The sequence below is a fragment of the Talpa europaea genome (genome assembly GCF_964194135.1).
Source record: "Talpa europaea genome assembly, chromosome: 5".
NCBI lineage: Eukaryota > Metazoa > Chordata > Mammalia > Eulipotyphla > Talpidae > Talpa > Talpa europaea.
This window is the reverse complement of record NC_140071.1, coordinates 121541549-121552804: the sequence shown is the minus strand read 5'-3', so window position 1 is coordinate 121552804 and position 11256 is coordinate 121541549. Positions and strand designations below refer to the sequence as shown.

Here is an 11256-nt window from a genome sequence, read left to right as displayed (position 1 = left end):
ACCCAACCCATTTTGCTCTCTGCATCATAGCCGCTGAAGCTGCCATTCTCGGATTACAGAGGGGAGGGAGGCGGGTCTGGATCTCAGGACCTCCAGCCACTGTGCACTATAAGCGGGGAGTTCTCTGTCTGCCAAGGGGAGACTGTACCCAGACCCTCTTGTTCACGGAGGCAGGTGGAAAATTGTGCTGCCTGCCTGGGATACAATAGAGGCTCAGGAACAAGATGAACTGGCCCCATTCCTGCATCTCCTTTTGCTGGATTTACTTTGCTGCCTCCAGACTGAGAGGTGAGAAGCTGGTGGATGGATAGTTGCCTTAGTGGATCGGGGGCCACATAGGTAGGTGGGAGGTGAGGTGGGCCAGGAAATACAGAGCAAAGGGGCTAAATGCAAGGAAGTGTCCTGTGCTTCTTAGTGACTCATGTTGACCTGGGCATGCCAGAATAAAACCCCTCATTCACCTAAAGCTTATCCCTAATGGATGGTGGGTCACCCCCAATTCTAGACTTGGTCTGGTAATGCACATGACACTGAGTTTGATCCAGATTCCTCTTTTTGAGCAGTTGTAGAAATGGCAGATGGAAAATATGCTCAGAAGTTGTTTAATGACCTTTTTGAAGATTATTCCAATGCTCTCCGTCCAGTAGAAGATACAGATGAAGTCTTGAATGTCACTCTGCAGATTACGCTTTCTCAGATTAAGGATATGGTGAGTAACATGTACTGGTGACTCTCTGGAACATTGCTTAGAATGAAAACAGCAGTGCTTTCCAAAGGGAAAGTCTTTACCAGGAATTTGAGAGGAATGAGGGCAGATGATACTCTGCGAAGCTGGTGGAAGAAGGGAACATGCAGACAAGGAAACTTTCTACAAAGTTAATTTTACTAAATGTTACCTCATCCTGGCCAGTCACTATAACCATCTTAGAAAGAGATGGTGTTACATATTCTATGATTCCATTTTTAGGAAAAGTCCAAAATAGGTAAATCCATAGAGGCAGAACACAGAGAAGTGATTGCCAGGAGCTGGGGGACGGGGGGATGGTGAGTGAAAGTATAATGGTTATAAGGTTTCTTCTTGGGGGTGACAAAAATATTTTGGTATTAGTGATTATAGTTGTGCAAATTGTGAACATACTGGAAGTCATTGATTTGTTTTTTTTTTTTTTTTTTTTTTTTTTTTATAAATTTTATTGTTATATTCCCCATACAATTGCAGCCCCCCATTCTGACCCCAATCCCTCCCCTCCCGCCCCCGCCCCCCTAAAAGTGTCTCTGGTTCATAGTTTTTTGTTGATTTTGATTTTCACTTTCTTATAGTTATTCATTTTCCTGGTCCCTTATTTAAGTTTTCTAGATTCCTGCTATGAGTGAGACCATCCGGTATTTTTCTTTTTCTTTTTGGCTTATTTCGCTGAGCATGATCCCTTCCAGCGCCATCCATGTTGCAGCAAATTGCATGTGTTTATCTTTTTTGAATGCTGAGTAATATTGGAAGTCATTGATTTGTACTTTAAAAAGGTTAAAATGGTGAGTTTCATGTTGTTGAATGTTATCCCAATTTAAAAAAGATGCTTTTTTAAAAAATGGCATCTCTTTTTTTAATTTAATTTTTTATGTTTTACATCATTGTTCATTTTAAAACAATATTTGCTTCCCCCCACGCCCTCAGGTGTAGTCCCCATGGAGTTTCCTTCCCCAAGGCACCCGTGCACCATCACCTCAGTCCCCTGTGCTCTTCCCTCCCTCCCTCTCATCCCTCTCCCTCCTCCTCCCCTGCAGGATGTCTCTGGTTTATAATGTCTGTTTTTGCTTTGTTGTGTTTTGTACTGTTATTATTTTTTTAATACTGATGTCTTATTTGGTTCCCCTATATTGCTGCTGACATCCCTTATTCAATGTTTAAATGTGCTTAACTACTTAAAATTATAAAACTTGAAAGACTTTTCTCCTGTATATTTGTATCATCACTTGATGTAAGCAAAGTCCAATGACTTAAATATTTGTCAAATTTACATAGCAAACACTAAATAAACAAACAACCAATGGTCCTGGTAGTTAATCCAGAGGGTAGACTTTTGGTTAAAAATGGATTAGTGTTCTTGAATTCCTGTTGTAAAAAAAATAAGCATCTTAGAGATGGAGGGCATTTGGTCTCAGTGTCTACCTGACAGTCGCCATCTGGCTTATTTGTGTAGGATGAAAGAAACCAAATTCTGACCGCCTACCTATGGATCCGCCAAATCTGGCATGATGCATATCTCACATGGGATCGAGACCAGTATGATGGACTGGACTCCATCAGGATCCCCAGCGACCTGGTGTGGAGGCCAGACATTGTCCTGTATAACAAGTAAGTGCAAGTCATAACTGAATTTTCTCCAAAATAGACTTGTTGATTTAGCTGAATTTAAACATAGCAAAAAAAGAGTGTTTGAAATATGCATGAAGTTAACTATCAATTCCAGTTTTTAGGCCCAGAAATAATGATCATAGTATTTTAGACGATAAAGTAATAGATCAAAAAGTCTTGGAGTTGCCTTCCCCTGGACAGGTGAGAAAAGTGAGACCATATTAGCTTTCCAGGAGAGCGGTAACACAGTACCACCAACTGGGTGGATTAAACAACAGAAATGTATTAGCTTACCTTTCTGGAAACAGGGCTGTGAGGCACTCTCTTCCTAGTTTCTGGTAGACAATCTTCGCTGTACACTGGTTCAAGGAAGCATCACCCCTGTCTTTGCCTTCACCCCCATAAGACATGGCTGTGTCCATATTTTCGCTTTGATAAGGACACCAGTTGTGTTGGATTAGGGCTTCATCTTACTCCAGGATGACCTTATCTTAACTACATCTGCACTGACCCTATTCCCAATTAAGGTCACATTAGATGTGGGGCCAGGAATTTCAGCATATGAATTTGTTGGGGACACAATTCAATCTGTTATATAGTGTTCACTTGTCGAAGATCATGAATCAATAACAATGCTAAGACTAAGATTACCTCAGAAGGGGTCAATTAGCTGGTCCGTGGATCTTGGATTTTATGTGGAATGAAGGATAAACTAGATCAAAATGTCTGACCTTTTCTTAATCTTAGACCAAGGAGTGGTGAGTTGTTGGAGGTAAGGTAAGTTCCTCTGGTAAGCAGATTTTGTTTTCCTCCAGGGCTGATGATGAGTCTTCTGAACCTGTAAATACCAATGTGGTCCTGCGGTATGATGGGCTGATCACCTGGGATGCCCCAGCCATCACCAAAAGCTCCTGTGTGGTGGATGTCACCTACTTCCCCTTTGATAACCAGCAGTGCAATCTGACCTTTGGTTCCTGGACCTACAATGGCAATCAGGTGGACATATTCAACTCCCTGGACAGCGGAGACCTGTCTGACTTCATTGAAGATGTGGAATGGGAGGTCCATGGCATGCCTGCCGTGAAGAATATGATCTCCTACGGCTGCTGCTCTGAGCCTTACCCGGATGTGACGTTCACGCTTCTTCTGAAGAGGAGATCTTCCTTCTATATCGTCAACCTCCTCATCCCATGCGTCCTCATATCTTTTCTGGCCCCCTTGAGTTTTTATCTTCCAGCAGCCTCTGGGGAAAAAGTCTCCCTGGGTGTGACCATCTTGTTGGCCATGACTGTATTTCAGCTGATGGTGGCAGAGATCATGCCAGCTTCAGAAAATGTCCCTTTGATAGGTGAGTTCAAGAGTCTTATACTTTAAGCTAAGCCTATTAGTGCAGGGTTGTGTCTGTGCCTTTAAACTGATAATGATGAGGTCAACTTCAGAGTCAACACAGGTTATCACATGTATCTGCTAGGGTCTTCAGTTGACAACTTTGAAGGCAGATGTGGTTGTTGGAGACAAGAACGGTGATGGTCTCTAAGTTTACACAGAAGAGGAATTTGAGGCAGTACAGTTTAGGGCACTGCTTTTCAAAGTGTGGTCCCTGGACCCACAATGCAGCTTCATTTTAGAAATCACATACCCAGAACTGATCCTGGACCTACTGCATTAGAAACTCTAATGGTGGGGTTTGTCAATCTGTGTGAAGATTTCTGGTGATTTTGATGCACTTTCTGCTCGAATCTAAAAACCACAAGCTGAGAGGTTAAGGCCCTGATTTTGAAGTCAAAGAAATCTGCACTTGAAATCTCTCACCACTTTCCTTGGTCAACCTCAGGCAGCTCTGTGTATGTGTTTTGTCAACTGCCAAATGTGTATAATTGCTAGTCACTGTGTTACTGCTCAGTGCAGAGCCTGGCATATGGCGAGGACCAGGCAGACAGCGACTATTACTGTCACTTCACACCTCAAGGGATTTCTTCTGGGGGAGAATGGCAAATGTGGTAGAAATGATGAGCTGGATTTTTCAGCCTGAGCAGAGAAATTCTCCACCCTTACTGGGTATAATAGATGAGGAAAAAGTCATTAAAATGCATGTCCTTATAGCCAAAGAGTTTGATTTAGCAATTTTGGGCAAGATTTGGGAATCTGAGGTGATTCTAAATTAGATCAGATTTTCAAAAACCTGCAAGAATTCCCTCCAAGTATAGGAATGTAGACTGCTACTGCCTTCGCTGCCTTCCCTTTCCTTTAACTACCTCATTCAGAGAAACTTCTGACATCTTCAGTCCTCCGCCCTGCCACCAAGGGAAGATTCCATTCAGATCCAGTACCCCATCTCAGTGACTTGCTGTGCGATACATACTTCCCTGAACCAGAGGTTAGACCTAAATTTTTAGTTCCTTCAACTCAGCAATGACAGAAATTTTAGAACTCCGAGAGACTTAGATACTACTAGTAAAAAGATATTATACTGTCCTATTACCCTCTACTGAATCTAATACTATCCATTATTCAGACTTACTACATTGGTTTCTCTGTTTGAAGATTTCTTCCTTGTTATATCTTTCCAAGCAAAACACAGACACACAAAGTTGCATACCCACACACACCATCTTGAGAAATAGACCTAGAAAATTCTCCACCCCCCCACACACACCACAAATAAAGAGAAGAGGTGTAGTGGCATTTTGATTACCTCTCCTGAGGCAGAAATGATTGACAGTGATGACATCCACCCATAACCCTGTTTGAGGTTGGGTCAGCTGGCAGATTCTTCTCTGCTTTTGGTGACATTCAAGAGCAATCTGGCTCAGTCCTGGAGAGTGATGTCTCAAGACATGTCTCAGGAATTTTGCAAGCTTTAATTATTCTGTTTATGTGACAAAACAAAATAGATCTTGTTAGGAAGGTGCACACCTATCTTGAGAATATTAGGATAATAATTTGTTATTTGTAGCACCTATGACATGTGCTTCCAAGGTTGTAGAAGTGTGTTTGCATTTTCTTTTTTTTTTTGAAAGATTTATTTATTTATTTATATAAGCACTGGGTACAGTAAGACACACAGGAGGGTGAGAGAATTCACCAGAGAAAGAGCGAGGAGCAGAACTGGCAGACTGACAAAATACACTGCTGAGGGGAGCAGCGGGCGCGGCAGGAGGACCCTCGCTGGTGGCTGGGGATCGAACCAGTGCTGCAGAGGATGCGGGCATCTTCGAAGTCCAGTGCTCAACCACTGCGCCACCAGGGGAGGCCCTTGTGAATTACACTTTCAAATGTTGAATTTTTTTTTTTTTGTATTCCTGGGCTAAAACCCGTCTATCATATTGAATTATCATTTTAAAGATATCATTGGATTCAGTGAAATAACTATTGTTATAGAACATTCTCAAATATGTTTATAAGAGAAATGGTCTTAATATTTCCTTTCTTGTTACATTTGGGATTGAGATTATATTGATTTAAAAAAAATAAGGTAGATTGTTTTCCTTATTTTCTTATTTCTGGAACAACTTGCATAAGATACGAGTTATCTGCTACTTAAAAGTTTGGTAAAACGGGGCCTTCCTGGTGGCGCAGGTGGTTGAGCACAGCGCTGTGAGGCTGTCCGCAGCCTCGGCAGTGCAGGTTCGATCCTGGCTGGCTGGGGAGACACTGACATGGCGCAGCAGACCTTTCCAGTCTCACTTGCTGCTCCCCTCAGCAGTGTGCTTTGGTCGATCTGCCTGTTCTGTTCCCCACTCTGTCTCTGATGAATCCTCTCACCCCTCCACACCCCTGGCCTGTACCAGGGGTTCTTGTATGTATAAATAAATTTAAAAATTGTTTTTTTAAAAGTTTAGTAAAACATAGCTATAAAACTTTTGCCCTAGGATAGGGCAAATGAGTAGAGGCATTTGATACTCATTCCTATTCAAGTATTTCTTCTTACTCATATCTGCCCTTTATCTTCTTATTTTTTTCCTTGAAATTTCACTGAGATTATTAAACACTGTATAATATTACTTTTATTATTTTCTAATTTCCATTATTTTATTTCTTCTTTTGCACCTCTCTCCTTCTCTACCCTACTGCCATCCCTGCTCTATTCCATGAATGGCCTTGTTAAAGGTTTACTCATTTTCTTCCTCTTTTCAAAATTGTTTTTTGGTTTTGCTCATTTTTCTTGTTTTCTTTTTTATTTCACAAATTTATGCTCTTATCTTTTTGTTGCCTTTCTTAGTTGTCCTTTGCCATGAACATCTCTGCCTTGTGCAATAACAGTTATTTACTTTTGCCTTTCTTATCCAATAGAAATGAGCTTTATATTAATAAGGTTAAAAGACAAATCTGCGAACTGGCCAAGATCATAAACTGTTTGCTGAAAGTGTAAATTTTTGACACCACGACCTTAGTAAACATTCATAGATCTTTTAACTCAGGGCCAGGGAAAATGCTGAGACCATTACATGCATCATCTCGTGTTGCCTCACAACATTCTTATGAGTTAAAAACCATGATTAGGGGTCTCCCTGGTGGCGCAAGGGGTTAAAATGCGGCACTATGAAGCTGTCCACAGTCATTGCAGCATGAGTTTGATCCCCGGCCAGGGAGGTGATCCACACGGCGCAGCAGACCTTTCCTGTCTCGCCCACTGCTCCCCTCAGCAGTGTATTTCAGTAGATCTGCCTGTTCTGTTCTCCACTCTGTCTCTGGTGAATCCTCTCACCCCCTGCATATCTGGTCTATGTGCACAAACAAATAAATTTAAAAAACCCCGTGATTACATTCATTTTACAAAGAAGGAACTGTCCTTTAGCAGGATTCTTTAGTTTATTCTAGGGTCACAAGTCTAGTGATTGACAGAGCTGGATTTGAACTCAGAAAGTGTGACTCAAAAGTCTATACTAATACCCATTATATACACTTGTATATCTTCCTTAGAGAAGGTGTTTATTTTCTAACACTCATCCCTATGTTACATGTGCATTTTATTAACTAATTTACCAGTTACTTATTGAATGAACACCTGAAGTGGATGAAGTAACAGACCTGGTGAAATTGAAAAAATACTCCTCATCCTCAGTGTATTAAAATCTGGTAGTAAAACGGAACTTAGTAAATGGATTTACATAAGAAACATGCAAAACAATGTGTGCACAGATGCAAAATAATATAAAAGTTCTAAATTTTGGTGTATTATTCCACATCTATTTGTAGAATAAATAAATCAGGTTCCCCATGATAAATAATTTATTAAAAAGAGCAGAGCAGAAACAGTGTTTGCTTCTTTTTGAGTCAAACAAGAGGACAGTTTTAAGCTGACTTAGTTGTTGCTGTGACTTTAATTTCAGGCAAATACTACATAGCCACCATGGCCTTGATCACAGCCTCCACTGCCTTGACCATCATGGTGATGAATATCCACTTCTGTGGGGCTGAGGCCCGTCCAGTGCCACAGTGGGCCAGGGTGGTCATCTTGAAGTACATGTCCAGGATCTTGTTTGTCTATGATGTTGGTGAGAGTTGCCTCAGCTCCCGCCATGACAGGGAGCAGGACCATCTCTCAAAGGTTTATGTCAAACTCCCAGGGCCTAACCTGAAAACAACTGGGAACAAAGACCTTTCCAGAAAGAAGGAAATGAACAAGCTCTTCAAGAATGACTTGGTGAGCCAGAGAGAGAACCCCCAGGGAGCTGACAGTTGCTGTGCACGGTACACAGCGCTGACAAGGAACATCGAGTACATTGCCAAGTGCCTCAGAGACCACAAAGCCACCAATTCCAAGGGGACCGAATGGAAGAAGGTTGCAAAAGTCATAGACCGATTCTTTATGTGGATTTTTTTCATTATGGTGTTTGTGATGACTATTTTGATCATAGCAAGAGCAGATTAGTGGGGATAAATCAACAAAATTCCCTGTTAATGTTCTTCCAAGTCAGATTTGTTTACACACACACACACACACACACACATAATGAATTATGTGTCTTTTCTTTTTCTTTTTAACTCCAAATCAATATTATGATTACTTGTCAGGTTAAATGAAGCAGGAGGTCCAAAATTTCAAGGGTTGGAGGAAATAGAGAAAAACCTCTTATATAGCCTACCAGAGTGGTAGGTGATAGTTCTCCAGATTACACAATTTTTCTCCTTTCATAGTGCAAATAACAAAGCATGCTTCATTACTGTTTAAAATTTAAAGTAAAAACACCAACCCCAAACAAATTCTTTTTGTCCCTATTGAAGCATGATTTTCAAAAGGGAAATTAGCCTTATATTCCTTTATGTTATTTAAGCTACCTTTTTTCAGGCATGGTGCCTTTCAAGCCATATCTCAAATGATCAGATAAAAGCTTTTGTCTCACATAAAGCAAGTACAGGATTAGCAATTTAATGGGGAAGAGAATTTTCTTGGTAATGATGATGTCATATACATGGTTATACTTTACATGAACATGAAGGATAAAGTTGTTCCTGCATTTAATATTTGACTGAAGGGCCTCCCTGGTGGTGCAAGGGGTTAAGCGTCAGCACTATGACGCCACATCAGTGGCCACTGCAGCACAAGTTTGATCCCTGGCCAGGGAGGTGACCCATGTGGTGCAACAGACCTCTCCTGTTTCTCCTGCTGTTCCCCTCAGCAGTGTATATCGGTCAATCTGCCTGTTCTGCTTCTCACTCTGTCTCTGGTGAATAATCTCACTCCCTGTACCTCTGGCCTGTATCCCAGCTCTTGTATGCATAAATAAATGAATCTTTAAAAAAAATATTTATCTTAAAGAAGATAATCAGCACATTGGATGTCTGCATTCATTCTTTCAATTTGTTGTTCACCAAACACTTACTGTGTTTCTCCTACCTACAATAAGGCTGCATGAGCCACATAGGAATTGAGCAAAAGCAAGTCTTATGCACCAGGTTGACCCCTGTTGATCATCACAACAATTCTGTGAGCTAGGCAGGCAGTTATGTCTAGTCTCCTTTCTCAGAGGAAGAATCTATGTCAGAAGAAGGTGGGTGTATGTGATTTAGCTTCTCATTATCCAACTAGGTGGTATGGGACTCGGCGCCGTGATTCTAAGTTTGGGCCAAATTTGCTAAATGCACACTGCTTTTGCCAGAACAGGGTAAGATCTAGCATAGGAGAAACTGAGAAATTCTCATTCTGAATTCTGAATTTCCTTCCCTAATTTCCTTCCTGTACTTCTTGACTGCTTTCCTACTTTCAGTACAAATGTGTCTTCAAATCCCATCTTTCTCACAGTGATTAAGATGATCCAATTACTAATACCCATTCTCTAACTCCCAACCCCTCAATTATTCTTTGACCAATTAAAAACAAGCCAAGAACAGAATCAGAGAGAAAATAGGGGTTAACCTAGCAAAGAGAAAATGGTATTTAATTTAAAAACTAGACATTAAAAAAATTCAGTTAAAAACATATTTCAGCGAATGCTTAGTAACTAGTCTTGCAGGCATTCTCTCCTTTCCTTGCCTCCCCAATATCTCTGGAACCATGTTTCATGAGATCCTTGGACAGGCCAAGAAGCATCTAGTTTGATCCCCCTTTATATTTACTGGAGCTGGAGGCATGGGAACAGTATTTTGTCTCATGCTTTGTTCATTCCAGATGTCACTTGGGACAGAAAGAATTACCCAGTACCCTGGAACAAACTGGGTTGCTATGATCGATACAAATTCTACTCAGTGAATGTAGATTACAGCAAATTGAAAAAAGAATGCCTAGACTGCTAAGTGAAATATTTCACGATAGAGCTGCTTAAAAATGAAGGCCTCTCAGAAGACTTCTGTACAATTTTCCACTTAACCAGGAAATATTTTGCCTGTAAATGTGTGACATCATGTTGGTGTGTTGTATTGGGGTTTATACTGATTAATAGATCTCTGAAACTTGGTGGGGGGTGGGAAGAGGGAGGAAAAAAGGAAAACATTTATTGTGTGCCTACTATATGCTCAGTGCTGTGGGACTTGAAGGGAATGAATAAAAAACATGGCTTGGCTTGAGACACCACATTCCTCACAGTTCAGTGGAGGAGACATACAACACCGACAGACACATGGAGTGTGCACAGCACTGTCACGGACACGCGCGCAAAATGCCATGGAAGCAATGATGGCAAATCTGAGGGAAAGCCTGGAAAGGTGTTTATGGGTATAATATTTGAGGTTGGCTTTGAAGATGAGTAGAGGGTTGCTGGTCAAGAAAGAGGTAGAGGTGGGATTAGAAGCCAATAGGAAAAAGAAAAGTGTCCCCAGAGCTGAGAAAAGAAAAATATCGGGTGTTTTCACTTATAGGAGGAATCTAGGGGAACCAAATAAGACATCAGTATAATAATAATAATAATAACAGTATAAAACACAGCAAAGCAAAAACAGACTATTATAAACCAGAGATACCCTGCAGGGGAGGAGGAGGGAGAGGGATCAGAGGGGGGGAGGAGCACAGGGGAGGTGCACTGAGGTGATGGTGCACAGCTGCATTAGGGAAGGAAATTCTATGGGGACTAGGGGGGTGAGTGTGGGGGGGGGAGAGAGGGGGAAAAAGCAAACATTGTTTAAAAATGGAACAATGATGTAAAAAAAATATAAATAAAAAATAAAATAAATGAAAAAAAAAAAAAAAGCAGAGGATTTGGTCTATTCATGGAATGGACTCCAAAGAATTGAGGAAATACAACTTGGAAACAGTCACTATTTTTTGTCTTTATTTTAATTATAGAAGTATTTTTATCAGTTACAGCTGCATTTGACTGCAAATAACAGAAAATCAGTGGACCATGATTTGAACAGATAGAGGTTATTCATCTCCCAGAAAATAAATCCAGAGCTACAAAGTCCAGGGATGTTTCCATTTTGCCTCTCCCTCCATCATTCTTAGTTTAAATAGCCTTGGATTTTTA

At 40.9% G+C, this 11256-nt stretch overlaps 1 protein-coding gene and 1 pseudogene across 2 annotated transcripts; both read left to right on the top strand.

The window, feature by feature from the left end:
- Positions 1-224: 224 nt before the first annotated feature.
- Positions 225-8228, top strand: CHRNA9 (cholinergic receptor nicotinic alpha 9 subunit; the record flags this gene model as incomplete). The annotated part of the gene is made up of 5 exons (XM_084233126.1): positions 225-288; positions 564-709; positions 2199-2353; positions 3169-3701; positions 7687-8228. The coding sequence occupies 5 exons, from the start codon at positions 225-227 to the stop codon at positions 8226-8228; spliced, it is 1440 nt and encodes a 479-aa protein (XP_084089252.1).
- Positions 8229-9851: 1623 nt separating this feature from the next.
- On the top strand, positions 9852-10090 carry LOC311171218 (cytochrome c oxidase subunit NDUFA4-like; annotated as a pseudogene). The gene has a single exon. The product of its transcript is annotated as a cytochrome c oxidase subunit NDUFA4-like (transcript).
- The last annotated feature ends 1166 nt before the right edge of the window (positions 10091-11256 follow it).